General features: G+C 37.7%; 1 protein-coding gene across 6 annotated transcripts in view; it reads left to right on the forward strand.

Moving 5' to 3' along the window:
* ATG10 (autophagy related 10) overlaps positions 1-24408 on the forward strand; it is an 88170-nt gene that overhangs the window by 32031 nt on the left and 31731 nt on the right. For all 6 annotated transcript variants that reach the window (XR_012649046.1, XR_012649047.1, XR_012649048.1 and 3 more), the window contains exon 4: positions 19939-20062. Coding sequence is in view for 3 of the 6 variants with exons in the window: in XM_075020951.1 (XP_074877052.1) it covers positions 19939-20062 (124 nt within the window). In the remaining 3 variants the exon portion in view is untranslated. The remainder of the gene's footprint in view (positions 1-19938; positions 20063-24408) is intronic.

Below are 24408 nucleotides of genomic sequence, written 5' to 3' on the forward strand. Positions count from 1 at the left end.
GAGTTATAGTTTTGTATGAGAAAATCTAATATTAATGTGCTCTTTTTAGGTTAATTTTATCTGAGTGACTCAGTTCCCAATTGTGACTGGCAATCAATAGCAATAATATGAGCACTAAGTCATGTTTCTTCATCAAAATGACAACCTTCAGAGCAGACTGTATAATTGTTTGCTTTTCTGCACAGATAGAGACATGATTGCTCTGCTTTTTTCTAAAGAATGAGTTCATGGAGGCTGAAGAAATTAATGTGTGAAGTACCAGAGACGAAGACTTATCTAAGAACAGAAAAATGTAAATATAAAACAGAATGGCCATTTAAAAAGTCACACTAAACATTTGCAGCAGTAGCTAATGACAGGTATTTTATAAATACCCTTCAAAAATTTGAAAAGAGTGGAGCTTCTACATTGGATCTCTGAGAGGCTTGTTAATATGAAAGTAGAACAGTGTTAGGTACATACATACATGCTTGGTCTTTCAGGAAGAGAAAAAGAGAGTTTAGAGTTTATGCAAGTGATATAACTTATGTAGCTGCTATTTCTCAACAGTCTAACCTTAAAACGAAGATAAAATCTCTATTTTTTTTTTTTTAATTTCCCAACATGGCATATGGTTTTTCCTGTTTTCTTGAGTCTTATCTCTGTAACAAGTAATTAAATACCACTATTTTCTATTTTTAGTTAGCAAAGTTATCTGTCTTTTGGCTCAATTATATGTATGTTACTTAATATCTGCAATATCAACAGTTACTTCAATACCAGTGTGATTCAGAGATAAGCCAGAAAAAGTTAATTATTTTGAGAGCACCTTGTATCAAAGGGATGAAAGCTACAGAAATCCTGTTGAAAGTTAGATTGTTTCTCACTATGAAATCTCAAGACTGTCAGGAAGAGGAGTGGAGCAAGGAGACTTAATGGTTTTGAGCTGGAACTAGCATCTCTAAGAGAATACATGGTATATGATTGCTGTGCAAGACTGGTACTAGGCTTGATGCTGCATCATGTTCCTTGTTCGTGATCACCCAACTCCCATTTCAAGTATTTCAGTTAATATGTGGGCAGGAGTTTTATCTGACATTTATGCATTTTGGAAAACCTGGACCTCAGTAAAGCCCAACATGTGATCTGCCAGGCTAACATGATTCAGGCATTCTGCATTTCTTTGTATGATTTTTCCTTTTTATTCCAAATCAAATGGAATTGTGTAAAACTATCACGTATCAGGAAGGTTGCTCATGTACAATCACCATGAACCATGGCAAAATGAAACAAAGCAAATACACTGTAGCTGGTCAGTCTGTTTTGGAAAGCTGATACCAGCCCTATTTTACACACATCATCCTTCATAATTTTAAGGAAATGTATGTATGTTTAGTTGTTGTTACAAAAATCATGTTTCTTTTTTCTTACCCATTTTCATCTTTCCTCCAAAGATTACGTTAAGAATTGAGACTTTCTACTACTGTTTTATATAAAAAAAATAAAGATTAATTACCATGAGGAAAAACCTATATGACTGAAGAGCTAACAGGAATGCTAACAGAGGAAAACACGGGAAGAGACTTTTAAATCAGAATATGTTAAACTATGTTTTAAGTATGCTTTCAGCACCTACTTCTGTGATTAATCCTTATTTGAATAGAAGACAAATTTGTGAAAGAGTTAACCATCTCAGTGTTTATACTTATAAGTTAAAGGTACAAAAACATCTTGCATCTACTGGTGCTTCTCTGGCATCAAGTTCTGTGCCTGGGTTTACACTGGAAGTTACTAGCATATTACTAGTTTTACAGGCAAAGTCATATGGTTTTCCTTGGTTATATCTAGTAATAGTCTTGCACCAGCTGACGAAATTCACAATCTTGGTGTTACGAGGTTCAAGTATTACTGCCTTTTGTTCTTCAAGGTTGCTGAAAGCTGATGTAGGGGAATCCAGCTTTCAAAAGCACATTGTCTAATAGTTCACAGAACAATTTGGCAGTATTTTTGATCTTAAACTTAGGTATTTAGTACAGAGTTATTATTTTTCTTTAAGTTATTTGTTTCAAAGCACAATTTTGACATTGGCTGAAGCTGTGAAGGTCCCAGGATGTGTTATAACGTCATCTGAGACATGGTTATGTTGATATTGTCCTGTGATTAAAGGTGGCACCAACCTTTGATAAACTATTAAGTATGGTTTGTACTGATTTTAATTTTAAAATTAAACAGTTACAAAAAGGACTTTCTAAACAATGTTGATATTTTACCACTGAATGATTACAGCTTGATAATATTTGATCTTCATTTGGAATGTTTGGTTTTGAAAACAAAAACATCTTTTAATATGTCTTGTGTATTTTACTGCCATCCCTTGTTTTAAAGGTTGCGAATGTTCATAAATGGTTTACCTACTGAAGCTTCAGAACTGATTTAGAAGTTATTTTGCTAATATAGTGAGTTGTAAAGTAGCTAATTATTGTTTTGAGTGTTTGGAAACACATAGCATTTTGGCATTAGAAATCAGAATAATTAAACTATACTCTCAGTTCTGTTGTGAATTTACCACATAAGCTCGATCAAAGCACTTCACCTTTTCTGTCTCGGTTTTCACAGAGTAGCTCGTGTTTGTAGGGGGTAAAAGTTAACAAAGCAAAGGTAACTTCGTAAAAGAGAAATCGTGATACAGAACATACAGTGAACTTTGTAATGCCACTTTATATTGAAAAACTTCCTTATAATACTCAATAATAACTACTAAGGCAAGAACTTTACCTTGAATTAATCCATCATTGCATGGTAATGCTTACTTTCCTTTCAACTGTTACATCTGAAACAAGGAATAGATACATTTAGGACCTTGCCTTTGCCTGTTATATCTTGGTCCTCCTGGGCTTATTACTGAAAATTTTGCCTAATTTTTTTAAAGCTAGAACTGTAGAATAAGCAATCATGTTGTAACTTGAAAAATAAAAATCATATGAGTAAAGACTGTTTGTGAAGATAAAAATCTCAGGACCGAGCTGTTTGGTATTTATGTTACAGATGATCAACCTATACTTTAAAGTTAGAACAAACTGTATTTCACAATAGAACCGTACATAACCAATGTTAGTGCAGTGGTCTACATTCTTCTTCCATGTGACACATTAAAACATGTAGAATTAAGCAAGGGATAAATTTGACCCCATTTTTCTTGTTTTTGTTGTCATCCAATTTTAATTTTACAGTTTTCCCTGAGCAGAGGAGAGGGGGAAACATTACATTGCCCAAATGAAACACAGTGTATGATGTGAGGAATTCCTGCTGCATGTTCTGTGGTAATGAGAGCATATTTATCATTATGGATTCCCCTGCTGCAGGTTGTTTATTCGACTTGAGCAGCAACCATGTTTTCTATTTGAGTACTAACATACTGTATTGTAAGCAGTTGCACATTTCTCTGGTGACCCATATCTCTGAGCAATTGGAGGACAATTAAAAATGAAGAAAAAGAAGCGGCATTAGAGGAGGTCTAGAGGGCTAGCTTAACCCACCCTACCCTCAAATTTAGTTTGAAATACAACTTCCTCTTGGAGGTCTGTGTTTCTAGCAGGAGTGGGAGGAAATACAATTTCTTTTTTCTTACTGGATGTGTTCTAAGTGCTTGGAAGAGTAGAATGGGTTTGTGTGAACATTTATACTCGATGGAAAAACAAGAACATTGTTTCTAATTCCATTGAAATACAGACATTTTAAAAAGCTCTTTTAGAAAAACTTAAGAAACTATTTGGAAGTGTTTTGGTAATATGGCAAGTCTGCACAAAGCATGCTCTACCAGCAGGCCATACCAGCTAAGAGCTCCTGGTAGAGGTGTGGTTTAAGAGCCACCATTAGCGATTTCTACTGTAGTAGTAGGTAGAACCATCCCCAGCCCCAAATGAGACAAACTTGGCTGATAAAACCACAGATTTGTCTGTATGACTGCACCTCCTGCACCTTATTAGAGGCTGCTGCTATCTCACTTCTTCAGGTTATCGAGCAGCTTAGATGTTTTAGGTGATACATAAGGCAGATCTGTAGAGGTGGTAGATGCTTTAACTCTAGACCTTGGGAACTGGGCTATTTTGAAGTTAGGCCTTTGATTTTATTTAATTCAGTTTTGTGTATTGTCAGTTGTTTTCAGAAGCAAAGAACAAAACCGAGGTAACCATAGCCTTTTACCTGGTGAGCTGCAATAAATTGATTTTGGTTTCACATTCTGTCATGTAAATGCATACTTTAGCTCTTGAAGTACTTTTTCAGTATGCTTAGTATGTCCACATAGTACAGGCCTTATAAAAGGATTTGAAATGTCCCTGGTGTCAATATGAAATAAATGGATTTTCTTTGACTAGTAAGTGGGTTTATTTTTCTTTTTTCAGAGTTATAGTTGGAATCACGTTTGTAAACCTGCAGTTCTCTTTTGCTTAGTGCTGTGTGAATACTGTGCTAGAGGTGAAGGTATTAAGATAATTTTTAATTGGAAAATTCATTTTCTAAAAGCTCAAATTTTCTTCAGGAATTTATTTTTCTAAATAGACAAATGAAAACAGAGTAGTTTACCTAGGACCAGTTTAATCCTACTGAAAGTGTGGCAACGTGTTAAACTTTTCTGAAAGTTTTTTTAGCAACAGTTCAACAATATGCTGCATTGCCCAGCAGAGCTGTATTTTTTAGATCTTTCCCCACCAATGCTCTGTTTGGGAAAATGGCATTATACTTTTGGTGGTATAGTATTTCCTTTGACTATATGTCCATTAGAGTGAATGCCTCAAGGTAGCAATAGGCTGGCTAGAAACCCTGTTTTATGGGTGAGAATCAGACATGCATTGGCTTGTGCACACTACTAGGATTATCAAACCAAATGTCCAGCTGATTCTAAGTGAATCAGTTCAGCAGATTTATATAGCACGCTTTAATTTGGCAATACTGATGTTTTCCTTTTTAGTATTTGCCATCTCTAACCAGAAAGTTTTTGTCATGTGGGAAATGTTCGTATTTAACTTTTATAATGATTAAAGAAAAAGACAAATGTTAAAATGCTGGAATTTCTCATGGAATGTGCAGTATTTGGTCAGATTTCAGCATTTTGAGTTCTCTTTTCTTAGTGTAAAACATGGTTGAGCAAATGAGATCTGTGAAGTGTGTGGGGAATCCCTAGTTGTAATAGGAGAATGAGGGGCATTCATCTTTTGATTCATTGATACTGTCAGTACTTTTGTGACAGAGGGAGAGTAGAGCTGAGGTCAGTTTGTGGGTAATCTTGATGTGGCAGCACTTGTGTTATAAACTCTATTTCCTGTAACAGTTTCTATCTCCTGGTGTATTGACTGCTTCCCAGCTTTGTATCATCAGCAAAATTTGTCAACAATCTCTTGCTTTTGTGCTAAGGTTATTAAGGAATATTTTAACTAGACTACTTTACAGACCAGTTTTAGAGGTGCTTAGTTAGGCAACTGTCTCCTGGTCAGTAATTCTCCTTTTAGCATATCCCATTATTATGGAGAAGAGAGGGCTCTGGGGAGACCTTATAGCAGCCTCCCAGTACCTAAAGGGGGCCTGCAAGGAAGCAGAGAGGGACTTTTTACAAGGACATGTAGGGATAGGACAAGGGGTAATGGCTTTAAACTGCAAGAGGGGAGATTTAGAAGAGATGTAAGGAAGAAGTTCTTCCCTGTGAGAGTGGTGAGACACTGGAACAGGTTGCCCAGAGAGTTGTGGATGCCCCATCCCTGGCAGTGTTCAAGGCCAGGCTGGATGGGGCTTTGAGCAACCTGGTCCAGTGGAAGGTGTCCCTGCCCATGGCAGGGGCTTTGGAACTAGGTGATCTTTAAGGTCCCTTCCAATCCAAATCATTCTATGATTTTATGATGATTATCTCCCCTTTCTCCAGTTTCTTATGTATTACATTTTTAACATAATCCCCATCTTCTCCAGTTTAAATAATAATTTCCCATTTGGTGCAGTATCAAGTGTTTCACTGAATCCAGACAGATGCTATCTCCTGCATTTCCTTGTCCACTAATTTAATTATCTTATCAGAGGAAAGTATCAGATTAGTTTGGCATACTTTTTCTTTGGTAAACCAATGTTATGTTTTATCCGAGTTTCTATATAGCTCTGTATGTTTAATTATTCTTTCCTGCAAAAATGGTCCTAACCCCTGTATACACTGAGGTCAGACAATGAATGGTTGGTTACCTAAGTAGCTTTTTTTCCCCTTTCTTAAATGCGGATATTTAATTTCTTATTTTTTTATTCAGGTATTATCACTCCAGCAAGATTCAGTTATAAAAAACCTTGCTGCTCTATCTATACATTCATATGTCCATTCTTTCTGACTTTTAGACTGGACCTTGTTCCCGTCCCCCTCCTTGGCTCTCCTACCAGTGACCAAGATATGTCTTGGGATGAATGTACCCTCATCCTTATTAACTATTATACTATGCTCCCATCTTTCTACTCTAGTGCTCTGAATGTGCATACTGGGCACTGAGACAAAATCTGAAATTAGGCTTGGGGCTGTTCCTTTGTTATTTTTAATTTAATCCTCAGTCTTACTACATTTTTGCACTGCTTTTTTCCTTGTTTTTCTTATGTCTGGAGAGACTTTTGACGTTTCTAAGTGTAAATCCAGCTTGAATTTTGGCAGTTCTTACTTTCTCCTTCTAACTTAGACTTCAAGTTGGTAGCTTTTTTTGCTTGCTATTCCTCTTTTGTATCATCTGTAGTGGTTTTTTTGCATATTGTTGGTATCCTTTTGGAGGTGATTATTCACTCAAGTCTGCAGCTTTAACATACAGTGATGTTTTTTTCAGTGGTTCAAGTTGTAAATTTTAGGCAGTTTTTGTATCTCTGATTTAAATAAATTTAAGCCTTTTCCAGATTCCAGTCCTTCACCTTTTTATTTTGGCTGCTTTAACTCATTATCTCCCTTAATTTCTCAAATATTTTAAAAAATCATGACATAGATTTAGAAAAGCTTATCACAGACAGTTTCTCTCAACAGATACTCAGTACAGGACGATCCATAAAATATCTCTTCTGGGATCATCTGCATATTACAGGGCAAAACACATTTCTCAGTTCATCATACAAAGTGAAGATCTGTTGTAAAATACCAACATCTACTTCTTTAATTTGTATAATTCCTAGCTGATCCTAGAAAGCAGAGCACACTCTGATCTTCTGTCCAAGGCATTAAAATTTCAGTGATCTCTGTGAGTCTGACAGTGGGGAGATTCCCACCTGTTTTGCAGTCTTGCAATTGGTTGTTTTTGAGAGTTTGAGCAAGACACAACAGTCACATAAACTTAAAGTCATGTATGCACCTAACTGTCTGTATTTGTTTCTACTTATATGTAACTGAAATCTTTGAGTCAGATTTATTTTACATAAGCAGCCGTCCCATAATCATCTTGAAACTCTGTTAATCCACATAAAATTTTTTTTTTTTTGTTAATTCAGTGACTTTTTGGTGAGGAAATAATTCAAGTATCGCATCTAAGAAGAAGTGAGTCTTGCCAATATTAGAAACATTGTCTCCTACAGTTCCTGGCAGTAATCTCTCTAACAGCAGTTGAGAGATTTCTATCCAAATAAAATCCTATCGGTCCTATTTGTACTCTTATGGACCCTATTTTTATAATTCTTCCCCAGATGATTTTTGACCTGAGCTGAGGTATCTTCATATGTGTTACTTGTATTTCAGTGCAGCATTCACAGCTGCAATATAGGCACTGAAAGCTTTTTCTGTCAAAGAGAGAACCTGCTGTAATGTCTTCCTTCAAGTCTTGCATCAGCTGTCCACCAGAAGTTTCTGGTTCTTCCCATGTTGCCAGGGTTCTTGAATCAGTATACGAACACTGTGAGTGCTTCCCCATGACCTCTCCCCATCTCCTGTGTAACTCAAATACAGCCTTTTCACTAACTGTGAACACTAGTTTCAAGGATCATACTTCCTCTCTGCTAATGATGTTTCAGCACTTCCCTTTTTTTTTTTTTTTTTTTTTAATTTTTATGTATATTTTACTCTTTCTTCTCTTACAGTTTTATTCTCTGTTTGGATAACAGACAAATCTTTCACAACACTTTTCTCCTCATTTCCTGTTTTAAAACACTTACTGACTATACTAGACATGACTGTAAACACGAGTGACCAATGCTCCAATGATGTCTCTCAGTAGAGAGAAGTCAGTTTTATGTGAATGCCTACGAATGATGAAACATCCCTAAACCTTCCAAAGTTAATCAGTAAGTCTGCTGATCAACGCTATGATGTTATGCCTCCACATTCCTTCCCTTGACAAGCCAAATCCCAAAGAATCACAAAAATTCCACTGAAAGTTCCATGAAACCTTCGTTTGTTTGAGCATTTTCCTCTGCCTGATGTAGTTGTCTGTTAGTCATTTCTGTAGAAATGTGGATTTATGATTTGTCTTGGTATGAGGGACATGCAGTGGATTTTCCCATGCTTTGTCTCCATCCGGGACTTGGAAGTCACATATTCTGTGACAAGAATAAAAAGTATGGTACTGCTGCTGACTCTGTCCTGTGTGCTGAATGAGTTGAAGAGTCCTTTGGGAAAAAATTGCCGTCTGCTACAAAAAAAAATTCCATGTCTCTACAGTCATGCTGTGCATAGGTATGCAATCTTTTGAGAAAACACACACGTTGATTTAAAAAGCCTTTTTTTCTATGAACTGCATACAGTCCTCTAGAATTCAACATATGAAAGATCCTGGTACTTGGAAACTGATTTCTACAGCCATAAATTCTTGATCTGCCCACATATTGCTTCCAGACTCAGCAAAGTCAAAAATGGAGAGGTCCTCTTTTACCTGAAACATTATGGAATAGGGACCTCAGCAGTATTGTTTGAAATGTCATATGGACACCAGGCCTTTATTCTAAAGTTATTCCTTCAGTGATTACAGTTGAGTTACAGAAACCTATAAACAGAAGTTAAGAAAAAACCAGCTGTGTCTTTGATTTTAGTGCAGCACTACCATTCATAGCCCCTGCCTAATGAATAAAGTTATCGTCTAGGATGTTAAAAATATATTTAATGTATTTTTAGTTGCTTTTTCTTCCCCTACTTCCTTTGTTTTGCACATGACTGAAGTTTAATATTTAGGGAAGCATGTACTTAGTTGATTCTAGATTGATTCCTTTACATAACCAGAAATAATTTAAGTAGTAAATATCTTGCTGTTTCTGTGGGACCCTATTTGGGGTACATGCAGCAGCATGCAATACAATAAAAGATTCTTTCAGCAAATGTTTAGGAAAATACTTTCCAAGAGATCTGCACACGATTAGAATTACTGAGTGCTCTCCTCTTCGGCTTCCTGTTTTGGAATTAAATGCCTTCGGGACACTTGGAATATCTCAGTTTTGAAAAGCAAGAGCAATTTAACCAACTAAATACTGCATCGTCTTAGCTATGATTTCAGTTAGTTGTAAATAGGGACGAATATATGAAATAGTCCCTGAGATACCTTAATCAAATTGAAGGAATAAATTAACTCCAGTAGCCATAGAGTAACTTTTGAGGGAAATGAGAGCAGATAAAGTGTAGCAACAGTCAAAGCGACATTCTGACTCTTTCCCTACATGTGTATACAATCTGTGGCTCTTTCCCTACACATGTATACAATCACTAGCTCTTTCCTTACTTCTTGTATCCTGTGTTTCTGATCCTATGGGATACTGAACGAATCACTTGCTGATATGGTCAAGGGAGTTGGGGCTGCAAAGCCTGTCATGCTTTGTGTCCTCTGAACACAAAAATTACCTGCGGAGGCTAGTACGGCATAGTGTTGTTCACCGGGGCCCTGGAGTTCCTGGGCTCTGTTCCCTGCTCCAGTGAACATTCAGTGACTCATACAAAGTGGAACAGGAGAGACGTCACCTCAAGTGCTTTGTGGCTTGGTGTCTGAAGGGCTCTTCTGAAGGCAGAGAGATATGCCTTTGAGTTTTTCCATGGAGAAGGAGGAACTGGGCAAAACGGGTGAATGCAGCATTGAGAGGGAGGAAGCAAACATACCAGCTCTCCTTTTCCTTCCAAAGTTTTCTGCTGCTCCCAAAAAAGAAAAATTTGAACATTTGGGGGGAACAATTTGCTAATTGCTTGAAGTATTTTACATAGCTTATTTATAAAGTTTGAAGGAAAATTTAGATACGCTTGTTGAACAGTTGTATAGAGAACAATCACCTCAGGTCCCTCCATCTTGTACTGAGCAATTCAACTACAAGAAGAGTTTCCTAAAATGAGATGAATTAATGTATTTAACAGCTCACCCATTACGTGGATTTTGCATCCATGTAAAATTTCCACAGTAACACTATACGTGAGCTTGGCCAAGCGTAGCTAAGTAAGTACAGTGTGTACCATTTCTTGATTTTTGTAAACCTTCTACTACAGTGGTGGTGTCTGGTCATTGTATTTATGTAGTATTGTTGACCATTACAGGTGTTTTATACCACATACTGCAGTGGAAATATTTGGGTATTTGTAATTCTGTACTGGGCTTTCTTGTCAAATAAAACGGAGTTTGCATGAAGATGGAGACTGTTAGAAGATTCAATCCAGACAGAAACATCGTAAATAATTCATACAAATTTTGTACTTGGCTTTAAAGAATTGTAAAGCAAATTCCAAATTCTTAGTTTTGGAGTATAGCTGGCATAAAGGTGCAGTTATATTGAGTTGTACAAAACTCTCGGTGGTGTATTACTATAGCTGAGATAATTTTCTGTGTCTGTATTTTCTTCATTTTTCCATAGAAGTCTCCTAACCATATTATTCAGCCATAGGAATATATAGTATAGCTATCTTTACTATTAGATAATGCTTTAACAGGCAGTTTTTAATTGCAAGAATATATTGCATTGTGTCTTCTCATTTGAATTTTGTGAATTTTAGCTGCATTTTGTCAAACTACAATTACTTCTTTGTAAAGCTTGCTAGCAGTTAAATTTGCATTGAGATCTATTATGTACTGTATTTGTGGAAATTAATAGTATCATGTAATACAGCATGGCAGTTTTCATTTGAGATCACATTAATAAAAGAAGTCATTCAGTGCTTTCTTTCCAGCCACTATGAATGTCTCCAATATACATTTGGGCTGGTTGTGATCAGTGACATTTGATAACATTATATTTATTAATACATAGAATATTCTTGCAGACTATTTTGTTTGGAAATGAACTGAAGGGCTTTTGACCTGCCCAAATCTGAATTCAGAGCTATGTGTTTCCTATGTAACAGTGATTAGAGAGTAGAAAGTAAGTATATCTGTATTACATCATATATTAATAAAACAGACAGTTTTTCAGAGCAAGCAAAAGCTGAACTTATTTGGCTTGGTAGGGTCTGGCCGTGTTCCATTAAAAAATATATGTGTTATATTTAGGCATTTCCAAAAAGAAAAAAATCACTGAATCCTAATATGCTACTAGTTTGTATTTAAGTGTAGGAAAAAAAGTCAGATTTTTTTTTGAGAATTTACAAGTAAATTCATAACTATTTTGAGTGATAGTTAAAATTTTTGAATTAAGATAATTTAAAATTTGAAATAGATCATTACATTTTAATTTCATCTTCCTGTTATTTTAATAAGAGAATAATATATATGCTTTAGCCTTAACATAATTGGATCTGTCATAGTCAAATAAACTAGCTGTAATTAAGCTACATTGTTTATGATTATTGTTTCTAATTGTTGTGCTTATATAATATAGGCTATGGCCAAGCTTGGATTAGCATCTCAGGTAACTTTTAAGTTGTATCATTTTGACAGATATTAACCTAATTGGATACTATTTCCTCTTTCGAGTAGGCAGCATGCAACTATTACACTTATTGCAGTGAGTGACTGTCCCGCTGACACTGCCTTTCTCTTATGGTGTGCTGGGTGGGCATCAGGACAAGGCAAGCCTCACTGAAGGGCTTGCCTGGCCCCACCATGGCAGCCAAACCCATCGTGCAGCAAACGACTCCAGGACGGCACCGTTGCTGCTTCCCCTTCAGCCGCTTTCAATTGTAACCTTTAACTTCAGATTTCTTTGTTTTTATAATGCCAGATTTTGTGACAATTTGAGCATTTCTGTCTGTAACTTTTTCACTTGAATTACTGCTAAATACTGTCTGTCACTGTTGGCACCATTTTCATAGTTTCCCATCTGAGAAATTAATGAGGATTTGAGTTTGTCTTCTATAAAGTAAAGGTTTGTAGGCATTTGCTGTCAGTCTCCCCATTGAATTAAGCATGGCCAAAACTGGGTTGCTGCTGAGATTCTCAAAGCAGAAATAAGAATCCTTGTTCTAAAAAAATAAAACTGACCTAAAATACAGCTGAACTGCTACCTTTGTCTTCTAGGGTAGCAATTTTTTTCTTTTGCATATTATAAAGCATATAATTTTGAACCATAGAGCCCAGTCCTGGAAGCACTTCAGTTCAAAAAAGCAATAATCTTGTGAAATAGTACTTAACCTTGAAGTAGTACCTTTTCCCAATTTGTACTAATGCAAGATAATGACAAAAATAATGGGAAAATAGTGCAATTTGGTTTCTGTTTGTCTGGATAAAATTCAATGATGTAAAACTTTGCCTGTGAGTGAATTTTCATTTTTTTTACTCTAATAATTATTGCAAACTAACTGCAACAATGTATATTTATACCTGCTTGATCTGTTTTTCATGAGCCTTGAAAACACTGTGCACCCCTGTGTATATGCATAGCTTGTTCTCATACGGTAGCACTGTTGAGGACTAGTGTGCTTTGCAAGTATTTTTTGTGAAGGCTTGTGAATGAAATTCCAAAACTTTCTATGAAACACAGGTTTTTTTATTGTAATCCTAGAGTAGGAAAATTGACAGGTCTAAATCACTGGACTTTATATCCACCAAAGGATGTGGATGCACTTGGCAGCTCTGGCCAAAATGTGGTCTGACAGAATCCTTTCTCACCTGCCCCTTAACCTGGGAAGTGCCTGGGGGCCCTGGGAATCCAGTCCCAGGTTGTTCATGCCATGAATTTCCGTGGCCCATCTTGCTCCCAGGACTGGATCTAGCAAGGCTTCTGAGAACACGAGTGCCCTGCAAAAGATGGCCAGAGGAGATGCTGGTTGTCCTGTATTGCCCTGTAGCATGAGGGAAGTTACGGGCCATCCTGATTTCGGTTCTCTCCTTTGGCGGAGGGGCTGGAAGCTGCTTTGAAAGCGCCCAACTCACTGGGTGTTAAGGTATTGTGGAAGCTGTTCTGCTTCATATGAAATAATTAAGTATTTGTTGGATGAAAGAGAGGAAGGGACTTTGGGCTGATGTTTACAGTACTCAGAAGAAGAAGCTGGAGTTTCTGTCCCTGTGGAGGGAGATATGCAGAGTGGTGTCCATACCTTACCTGTCCTGCATGACTTTTCTTGTAGAAAGGCTAGAGAGAAAAAAGAGGAGGTACAGGTACTGCCATGTCTAATTGCTTCTTTTCTCACCATACTTGAAAGAGGAACTGCTGTAAATGCCTAATTCTGAGGAATAATACTGACAAAGAATATTGGTTGAAGGTAGTGGAAGTAAATATCCCTACAGCTTACGGATGAGGTTGCTCTGTTCTTGTGCAAGGTGTGTGGCCGTAGCTTTGTGTGCACCCTTCTTTTAAGGATTTTGAATAGTCTAGGTTAGTCCATCATCCCTCAGCAGGTGGGCCATGTCTTTCCTGCTCCTTTGATTACCTTGCCTTGCTTCCTAGCTTTGATGGGTGTTAACTGTAGTTTCCACCAGAAGAGGTTTCCTAATACACTGTGTCTCAGTGCTTCAGCCCTGTTCAGAATGAAGTTTTGTACTTGCTTACATAAAAAAGGAGAGAATGTTTCTTTGGGGGAGGAGAGGAACCACCAAATTCTGCATTTTATATGTGACAACCCAGGAAGAGTGAAGAGTGATTTTGAAAGAATTCTTCACCTTTATGTGAAAAAAATTCACAACTGTTCTGTTTTCATGGTCCATTGCTTCTTTTGCTTGAATAGATTTTGCTTTCACTTGTGAAAGTGGTTTTAAAGCAATCAAAAGACAAATCTAATTTCCAACCATTATAAGCTATTGTTAATGCATGAGGGACTACTGCAATTGACATGCTCTGTCTTTTTAGGGTAGAAGTCTTGGTTTTGGTCTTTCGGTATGCCTTGAATTACAAATGCTGTGGGTTTTTTTTTTTTAGGAACCTGTATTTTTTTGGGGAAAATAGTCATTCTAATAATGACTGAATGCTTTAACAGTGTCCCAGTCAGGGTGCTGGCTTGCAGTCAGAAGATTTTCCTTTGGGAAAGGACATATTTCAGGGATCTGTGTGGCCACAGGAATCCATTGCTGGCTTACATTAACTCACCTCTGAGTTTTTCCATTGGTGCTGTAGTGGCTTTTCAAGGTAGCTGCATCTTCCAAAAGAAGGCTCTTTGGACATGGCATTTAGTAACACCACCAACTGATTTAAGGGCCACTTTCTTTGTCTGTTATTGAGGGGCAGTATCTAACCAGGTTCTTCACTTGGCTAACTGAATTTGAAGAAATCCAAGATAGGGGGGAGGATTTTGTAGCTGCATACAGAAAATAAATCTGTAAGGTAACTCTGGTATTCTTCAGAGCTCTTTTGTTATCCTCATATTGCCTCATCTGTCACTAATGATGGCGGCACTGGAAAACACATGGAGATGTTGGTTTCCCCATATATTCTTCACAAAAAAGAGCAATTTATTAATGTATATAAAAATGCTGCAGCTGGTGGCAAAGACATTTGTACATCATTCAACTTACACTTAAATTATTCAGGAAGATGTCCACATTTTCCTACTGTATTAAAATAAAAAAACCAATGTGCTAGGATTGTTTTGAGGTTGTTGCAAGTCTTGGTTTGTTAGGGGTTTTTTTCCTCTGCATGTTTAGTTTTGCAGGGAGATTTTTTTCATTTTCTAGGCCTCATTGCAGTTTTCAAGTAATAGTTCATTTTGAGACCTGAATCCAGGCACCAGGCATACTGGCAGTTCAGCCTTCGCTCAGTCAGCCAAGCTCCCCGCTCCTGCCATCCTCCAGCTTATGGGGATGATCTGAGCTGGTCGTGGGGGTGTGAGGTGGGCTGCTGCCCAGAGGTCCGACTCACCTCCTCTTTGCTGACCGCTGCGACTCCACGCTGTGTTTCCAGCATGGAAAGGAAAGGGAGGATTAGATCTGGAGAGTCGAGGTCTGTGTAAGGGTGGGGAATGACGTGAGACTCTGCGCAGGAGGGACAAAAACCGGCAGCAAAATGACCTGCAGAGACTAGACCCATGGGGGCTGCAGGCAAAAAAGTGAGACATGGTCCAAATAAATGTGGAGAACACCCAGGAGGAAGAATAAAGAGTGCAGATACAATCTCACCACGCTGCCGCACCCTCCACATTAAGCACTGTTTTAATTCTGTCTGATGAACACTGTCCTACTATTCAGTTTTCATGTTCAGATCTCCCTGTTTGCCAAAGGGAAAGTGTTGAACAGGGAGGGGAGCTGCTACCTGAAAGCTCTTGTGTTTCACACGGTAGCTCACAGCCGTCTCTGAAGAAAGAGAAACGCCGTGCTGGAGAAACAGTGATACATTTGTTTTCAACTTTAGAGGCTGAAATGAAATTAAGTGTAAATGTATGCCAAGCAATGAAATCAGATTTGCTTACTAATCTAGATTGCATCTCCTTTTCCCCCCCCTCACAACAAAACTAGCAGTACCAGTAACTGTGCCTGCGTCACCTCTTCCTTCCTTTCCTGCTTTTGCAACCCAATCCTGCCATGCTCCTGCGGGAGAATTTCCCAGGAGGCTGGCCTACAGCAAGAGGAAATAGAGGTCAAGACGGCAAGAAAAGAGATGAGGAACATGGGAATTGGGAGAAAGGCAACAGCGACGTGAGATCTAGGAGAAACGTGCCCGCTGTTCTTTAAACCACTTAGCTTTTCCACCAAAAAGGGCATGAGGGCCTGCTTCTGCATTTCAAAGGGAATTTGGGCTGAGCAAGGAAGGCTGGCTCAGCCGGGCTCTGCGGGTGAGGGGGAGAGAGGGAAATGCTTGGTGTCAGCATGGAAAAATCCCTGCTTTATTAGGTAATTCTGTCAGCTTCCCAGTTTACCCTGTCACTTCCCTGGCCCTTCCCTTTCCTTTGGAGCCCTCTCTCCAAAGGTGACCTGCCTTAACCCATACCTTCCTGCTGCTTTCCAGTCTGTGGAGCACAGTTACTACTGAAGAGTATCAAAACCACACTCACCTCTGTCCTGCTGTCAAATTAGCTTATTACCAGTGGTTTTAAACTGACCTTCTTCATCAGGAGGAATAAAAATAGTACAAATACATTATTTTGCCTTCAGAATGACATGCAGCATCATTTCTTATCTATTGATTTAAATAATTTACCGTTTCAGAAAGAACAAATCAACTTAATTTTAGGGGACACTTAAAGGTTGAGAACAATTTTGTATCAACTAAAATTAGTGATAATTCATTTATGATGGAACTAATAATTAATTAGGTAGTTGCTGCTTATCTTTTTTCTAATACATACATTGCTTTAAAACATCTGCTGAATAGTCCAGCATGAGAATGATTTTACGTGAGAGCAATAGAGGAGCAGATGCTTCCTGATGACAACTTCCCAATTTGTTTAGGAAACAGTTCCTGGATTCACGGTTTTAACTTGAAGCATGGCAAGCATGCAAGCAAATTTGCAAAGCAGAAACAAAAAATTGAGAAATCAAATTACTTCATAGCATTTTTAATGATTGCAATTTGGTCAAAACTCCTTTTTTGTTAATGTTTTAATTATTTTTTTTAATGCAGATATGTTTGTTTTGTCTTTACAAGATCTAAGCAAAATTATGAATTTGCTTTGTGATGTGTGTACATGTATGAATGTTTTGCAGCAGTTATGGAATCTTCTGAAGTGAAAATTGATTTCAATATTGTCTATTACAGTAACTAAAATTCAGCATTAGCTCAAAAAGAGGTAGAACAACAGTATACATAAGAAGAAACTAGAACAATTACTTGAAAATATTTAAATAGGCTATCATAAGACGTATATAAAAATAAAATTCTGTGGTTTTTTTTATGTTAAGCCTGTGTTTTATATTTATAGCTTTATCAGTAGTTGGTTAAAAAGTGAAAAATAAGTCTCTTCTTTTGGGCTGATATAAAACTCTCTGAGGATCCATGGCTTTATTCAGCCATGCATGGATTTTTAGATGTTCCAAAGATCGCCTAAAATGACTGTAGTCATTTATTCATCTCATCAGCAAAGTTCATCTCATCAGCTAGAGAGATACCATCAAAACTTTTAGGCTCCAAAATGTACTTCCCCTGCATAAATACTGTGCGTCGTACTTACAGAGACTGTAAAGTACAGGATTACACATCAATGCTGTATCTTTTTATGTAAGAAATCTTGAAACTGCTGTTTGCTGAAAGGAGAGGGGATTAGAGGTAGCCCTAAGAAGGATTCAGCTATCTCCCTTTGTATGCAGATCACAAATGCAGTGTGCCCGCTTGTCACTAGAAACAGCAGAATAAGAGATCTGAGTATCAAAAACTTATTTTGAATAAGTGTAGGTACTTTGTAGTAGACCGAAGTCCATCTTGTTACAGAGCAGAAGAATGTCAGTTTCAAAGCTTCTTTGAGCACTGCATTCAGCTGAATGCTTGATTTCAGAAACTGCCTAAACTACCAGTCAAAAAAATCCAGGATAATGCAAATAAATGTGTCCAAACATACTCTGCTCTCCGAAAGATATCAGTATTTATGTGAGGGTGTACAGTCATTATACCTTTACATACAGAAAGCAGGAGAGAGAAGTATGTGTATACATACAGCTTTTTTCTAGAACAATAGTATTTAAAACATGAATATGTAGTCTTGCCATTTCCAGGAGAAGTATTTTTTTAGGGCAAGGTAAGCTAGTGACTAAGCAACAGGCAAGGCCATAATACCTGACAAAACATTAATGTCTGTAAAGCAGTATGCTTTTGATTCCAGGAGGTTGATCCAGAAGGGTTTTGTAAATTTTAACATAAATTTAGTTCTGAATACAGACTCTTTCTCTTTCCCACCCCTACGAATTTGAAAGCCAATCTGTAGTTGTTTTTTGTTTTCTTTTCCCACAGGCTGCTGCTCTTCTTTCTTTTACTATTCTCACTAAAGCACTGAAAATGGATCTGTTTTAAAGAAAGTTCAGCTTACTATAGACAAGAAATTTCTGTTTTCCTCAAGAGATATTTTCTTTATCTGTATCTCGCATCTGATCAGAGGGTATGACATGTGTGAAGAGGAAAAGAACTTGTCCGTTACGCATTTACATGGGGACTGGGCATAGCATACCTAACTTTAGCAGGCCTGTGAAGTCAGATGCAGTAATCATCATTGTCCCTTCTGGCATATTGTCTTTAGTATCCCTTCACACTCAGTTTTTAAAACTAGGTTAACATAGAGAGCACTTTATTTAACATTTCCTTTCAGTGCTTTAGGTATCTGTTTCCTGATAAGGTAAAATCAACCATTCCTGCAGCTGTCCAGAATTTCCCAGAAACCTTCTCTTCTGTGAGCATCTATGATTTTCTCATTTAATGTCCAAAAATATATTTACAGTACCTTGGTCTGTAGCTTCCCAAGGCCTGGGCTTTCCATTTGTGATCTTCTATCCATGTCCCTCAGCAGCATCTGGTTGTCTAATACACTAAATTTGGGGAAAATCACTTTTATGTGGGCTAGCAAAAAAAATTGAAAGTATTTTGTGTGTCATTACTCTTACAGTTTATCAGTTCTTATATCTCTTCATAGATCGATTCAATGCTGAGTTGATTTAAGGATGTGAGATAAAAATGCAAAATAGCTTTAAATTTCTTGTGTGTTAAACCAGCATAGTGTTCAAAGGATGCTGGTTCTTCTTTTCTGTTCAGTCTTTTTTATTTTGCTTGGACAGAGACAGTAAGCCAATATTCACAGTTGCTTGGCAATAGTCAAGTTGTGAAATGCACACCCAACCTGTGAGGCATTATGGTTGCTTAGTTCATGCATGTAAATTTGGGGGTTTGAAAACTGAACAAGTCCACACCCATAGTGTCTTCTTGGAAAGTTTGTTCTAACATTTAATCTTAATGGCATTATTAATTTAATGATTCCATTTTCAGAGATGTTGAATATCGACAATTTTTAGAAAAGTCAAAACTGGGTGCTTAGCACTGTTTGAGTATTAATTTGAAATGTTAGGAAGTTTATGCTGCAACTGGGGTATATCTCAATGCAGTGAATTCCATCTCTTCTGATTTATTTCAAAACTACAATAAACTGTAATTACTTTACACCTGAAATATACATTAACAGGAAAAAAATAATCTCAGTTCTAGACGTATTATCAACAAAAACAACCTCTGGCAAAAAGCCTTTAAAGAAAGTAGAGCAAAAAATTTTTGGTGGATACATTCAGTTTGTCTTCTGGCAAGCAAAACCAGATTATTTAAGGATACACTTTTAAAATGGTCTATTCTAAAGGTAATGAGGAGCGATGCAGCTGTAGTCACCTTATCCTACCAGTTATTGTGCCATAAAGATTTTAGAGAGCTTCTGCCTTTTGCTTACAAAAGCAGCCTGCACTTAGAAAGACTTCAGTTCTGCAAATGCTTACACATAGTTCACAGGGTGTGGAAGTAAGTCTGTAAGATGTCTTTGTAGGTTTTGGAGTTTTGTGATTTTCTTGCTATTATTGAAAAATTCCTTCGGGAATTTAAATGAGTAGTGCTGCGAAAGGGGTGATTGCCATTATTTCTGTTCTTTATATTTATTGAATTTATTACAATAGTAGTAATTACTTTTCCCTTGATACAAATACAAAAGTCAATGTATTACTGTGTTCGTGTTTGTTGTTTTAGGAGTCTTTGGATGATATTCAAGAAGCCGGAGTTTGTGTGACGGAAGTGATTCGCTATGAATATCATGTCTTGTACTCCAGCAGCTACCAAGTACCTGTGCTTTATTTTAGGGCATGCTTTTTAGGTAAGACCAATCTTCTATTAGACAAAGGCCAGAGTAAAAATATGTTGGATGCAATAGATGTTAAAACCACAGATTTTGTACTAAATTGGGGAGCAGAGTAATGATCATATGTAATAACAAAGTAAGAGATGAAGCTGTTCACCAGTAAATTTTGTAATACTCAGGACACAGAGCTTCAGGAGCCTGGAGTAGCTGATATCATCTTAGCCTGAAGGAGGCTGATCTTTGGCTCCTGGCATCTTGCCTGTGGTTGACTAAAACTGCTGGTCATTTTTCTTGTTCTTTTCTTTAAGTGAATACAAAAACTTAAAGCTGCAGGTTTGAATTTGGCTGCAAAATAAGTGGACATAATTACAGTGCTTCAGCAGAACTGTGTCTTTCTCTGGAGCCTGAATTTGAGCCACAAGGCTGGGGTCTAAATGTGCCTTTAAAAGTGTATGCTGTTTGCTATTTAAATTTGCTGCTTAAAAAAAAATAAAATAATACCAATAAAGTATTGCCTTTTTCTATCTATTAAAACTGGCTCTTGAAACACTAACTGATCTTCTTTCCTCCCTAATATGTACATCTTGTTACCCATTACTCAATTGCTATAGCCACTGTGATTTCACTCACCATCCTGTCAGGAAGGAAGGAGGAACACACAACCTCCCTCCAAGGCTGCTGTTAGTGTCACTTATTTAATCAGCAACCATAGACTGATCACGCTGCAGCACTGGATGTGCTCTGTTCCTCTATGCCCGAAGACTGTGTACCTAGGGCGGAGGGACTGAAATCTTCTAGTCATTTCATTCAGTCTCCTGTATGGTAGCATCAGCATCTTCTGTGTTTTGAATAATCTCCTAACTTTATCTAGATAAAGATGTCTGAATGTTGCCAGTGATATCTTTTCCTTTTTAATTAAAAAGTAGCTTAAGCTGCTTTGAATGTGTTTGGTAGATTTAATCACTCTCTGCCTTATATTGTTTAATGGTTTCTAATTTTGCAGTGTTAGCATTTTAAAAGGCACTTCAGATTTAAAATTGAAGAACAAATTCTTATAGACTCCCTGGTGGAAAGATTTTAGTCTGAGGTGCAGTTTCAGGAATTGATAATTTGGGGTAAATTTTCAAACTGGGACATGGGGAATTGGGGACATTGCTCTGCCTTTACCACCAACAGAACTCATTTGCACACATCCTGCTGCAAATACATTTCTAGAATTATTACAAGCATTTACAAATGTGCAATATTTTGCCTTTAAACTTATTGTGCAGACAGGAAGATAAAGAAAGTTTTGCTGGAAGAGACAGATTAACCTATTTGTGGTCCTGAAAAATGTCATCTTCTTGGTTTTAGCTGAATTAATGGTGCACTGTCTCTACAGAAGAGGATGGAGACACTGCAGGTAGAGGAAATAGGACACTATTTCTACTGTACTGTACTTTCATATAATTAGTATTCACCATAAGCAGTTAATCACCAGAGAAGAGCTCCCAGAGACAAAACAAGTTGTTTAGCTTGTCAGCATCAGGGAATCGGAGGTGTTGAAACATGACTCCTTATAGCTGGAAGTGGATATTACAGAAGCTAGTGGATGATCTAATGCACAATCATAGTATTATGTGCCAACAGCTCCCCTTTCAGTACAAAACTGTAATTGTTCCTGCAAGTACAATTATGTTTTAAAACATTTCTGGGGAACTTTTCATGATGGAAAACAAGGACTTTTTAAAGATAATTTCTAAAGTCACCTGGGTTTTCTTCAGCATTTAACGTTCTCTTTTAACATTTAACATTCTCTGACTCTTGAAGAGAGAAGGATACAAAATGCTGGCAATAGTACTTTTCCTATAATGTTTTGAGCTTGTATTCTCTGATCATACTTACGGATAGCTTACTTTTGAAAATGAAAAATTCTGTCATCCCCGCAAGTTATTTGCCCGCCTGTGCCATGCTGTCTGAAGGTCCCAACGTGGGTTTTTCAGGAACATGCAGATGACACTCACTCAGAATCACTTGGGATATCTGAGCAAAGTATCTTTTGTCTTGTCCTGAACCTGTATGAGGAAAACTCTAGGTAATGCCCTGAGATTTTTTTCCTTTGAGGTAATAGTCTTCATGTGATAGGCTCCTCACCTTGTTTCTCAGACAACTAGTAATATTCACTGCATTCCTCATCTGAAATAATCAGGGAAGAATCTTCTGAGACCTACATCAATTTCCCAGTCTCAATTCCTGCCATTATTTGTAGATAAAGTAACAGAATCAGTTCCTCACAAGTCTCTTGTGAGTTGTTCATGGTTCCCCTTGAATCCTGTCCATACTGATCCTCATGTTAATTAGAGCTTCTTGCAGGAGCTGAAGGTGAGCTATAATCCTTTTAGTGTTTCCACAGCCCTGCCCCGTCTTGCCTTTCCCAGCAGCAGGGCACAGAGTTTGAATTCAAAACTCTGCTTCTTCTTTGGCAGTATGTTAAGTGGCCATTACACCTCGAGGCCTGCCTAGGAAATAATAATTCTTCTCTTCAACCTGACTAAGTAGTTTTGCTTGTTTTGCAGTATTCGCTTCCTCACTTTGTATGTTATAATAGCAACTGGTGCCAGCCTGTCCAAATCTGTGCTCTTCCAAATAGACTCCCTAAAAACTTCTAGAACAATTAAATCCTGCCTTTTTCCCATCGTATGTGAGTCCAGTTTCATTGACTTGGTCTCTCACAGTCCCCTCTAGGAAAAAGGCTTCAAATAGAGTTGCTGGGGAGATTTTCCTGTCATCTTCAGTGTGGTTGGCATATTCAGGAGCTTGTGTCAGCGAGGACATCCAATTTCAATCTTCTCTGCTAGCAATTGTGCTCAGATCAGTTCTTCCTGCAGAAAGGCAAAAGTTGCATTGTATCCTTATCCTTGCTGCTGTCTAAATTGGATGAAATAACTTATTTTCTGGAATTCATCTTTAGACATCTTTTTTTGGTGAGGCGAAGTTTGATATGTAATGTAGTGCAAGGTAAGGGGTTGAAATTTTAATTGCAACAGACCTAAACCACTTTGAGAGACAGCTAAACTTTTTGGTAGTCTCTGGGTATAGATTTACAGGTAAGATCTTGTTCTGTGCAAGGGCAAATCCTTCAGCTGAAAATAACAGTTCAGTGTGATGACTGTCTGGAAAGATGTTTGGCAACATTATAGGTTACAAGAAGGTATTTTTAGGCTACGTATATATACATGTAAGAAGCATTTTTCACTACCTCATGATACTTCCCATGTGGCGTATATTCCTAAATTCAGACCTACTGAAGTCCCAGTCTGTGTCAGGAGCTCAAGGCAGTGGTCCTCAGTACCTCAGAATCTCAGAGAACTAGGTGTCATTTCTCCAAAATCAGTCTCAGGCATGCCATACCTTTTGGAAATGGGAGCCCTTCTTTCTTTCTCTGGCTTCTGAGACTACCAAATAGGTAGCTGAAGAAATGCGTGAACCCCTGCTGATATCTGATGTCAGCAATTAGCCCTCCTAGAGACAGATGGTATAGGCAATTAGCCTTCCCATTCAATGCTGGCGTCAGCCAGATGGGCTGGGCTAGGTCCAGTAAGCTTTCTTTAATCAGCAGAGTGTTTTTCCCTTTTCTTAGTCTTTATGATGTCAAGGAACTTTGGTCTTTTCCTGAACTGTCATTGTCTGAAGCCATACGTTCAAAAACCTCTTGCACTGACAGTGAGGTAGCAGCAACATAATCACAGGTGGACACAGGCATCACTCAGGAATCACCCTGCACATTAAGAAAATAATGGCTTGTCTCACACTTCTGTCTTATTTTTCCTACAAAGGTAGAGGAAGAATCACGAATGCTGGCTAAGCACTGGAAAGAAAGGGCAGAATAGGAGTCCATAAGGACTGCAGCCTAACTCTAGGAAAGAGAGAAGGAATGGGATTTTCAAGTTGACCTGCTCAAAATACATCTAACTCTCTGACATACAGATAGATCCCTGCCAATAAAAAACATGCTAATCAGTGGTTAAGAGAGAGTGAGCTTGTAAGATAGTGTAACTTCCTCCAACCCTGAAGGCATGACTTTCTGTATTCTTAACCATACTGGGCCTGACTGATGCACTTCCCAGAATCCAGACTTACTCCCTGAACTCAAAAGCACGTAACCACTATGTCCTTTCTCAGAAAGATAGCTCCTCCTAAGACCATGTCCCATATGAACTGGTTTTATTGTGGCTTTGGACATAAGTAAAATAGAATAATTTGTATAATCAGATATTCTCCTGAGCTGTAAGGGTGTTTTTTCTTTTGTGGCAATGGTTTCTTAAAAGTATTTCTTTGGAAAGTATGCCAGAATGAAGCCTCAAAACAATTTGTGCACCATT

This window comes from Buteo buteo, chromosome Z (assembly GCF_964188355.1).
Source record: "Buteo buteo chromosome Z, bButBut1.hap1.1, whole genome shotgun sequence".
Classification (NCBI taxonomy): domain Eukaryota; kingdom Metazoa; phylum Chordata; class Aves; order Accipitriformes; family Accipitridae; genus Buteo; species Buteo buteo.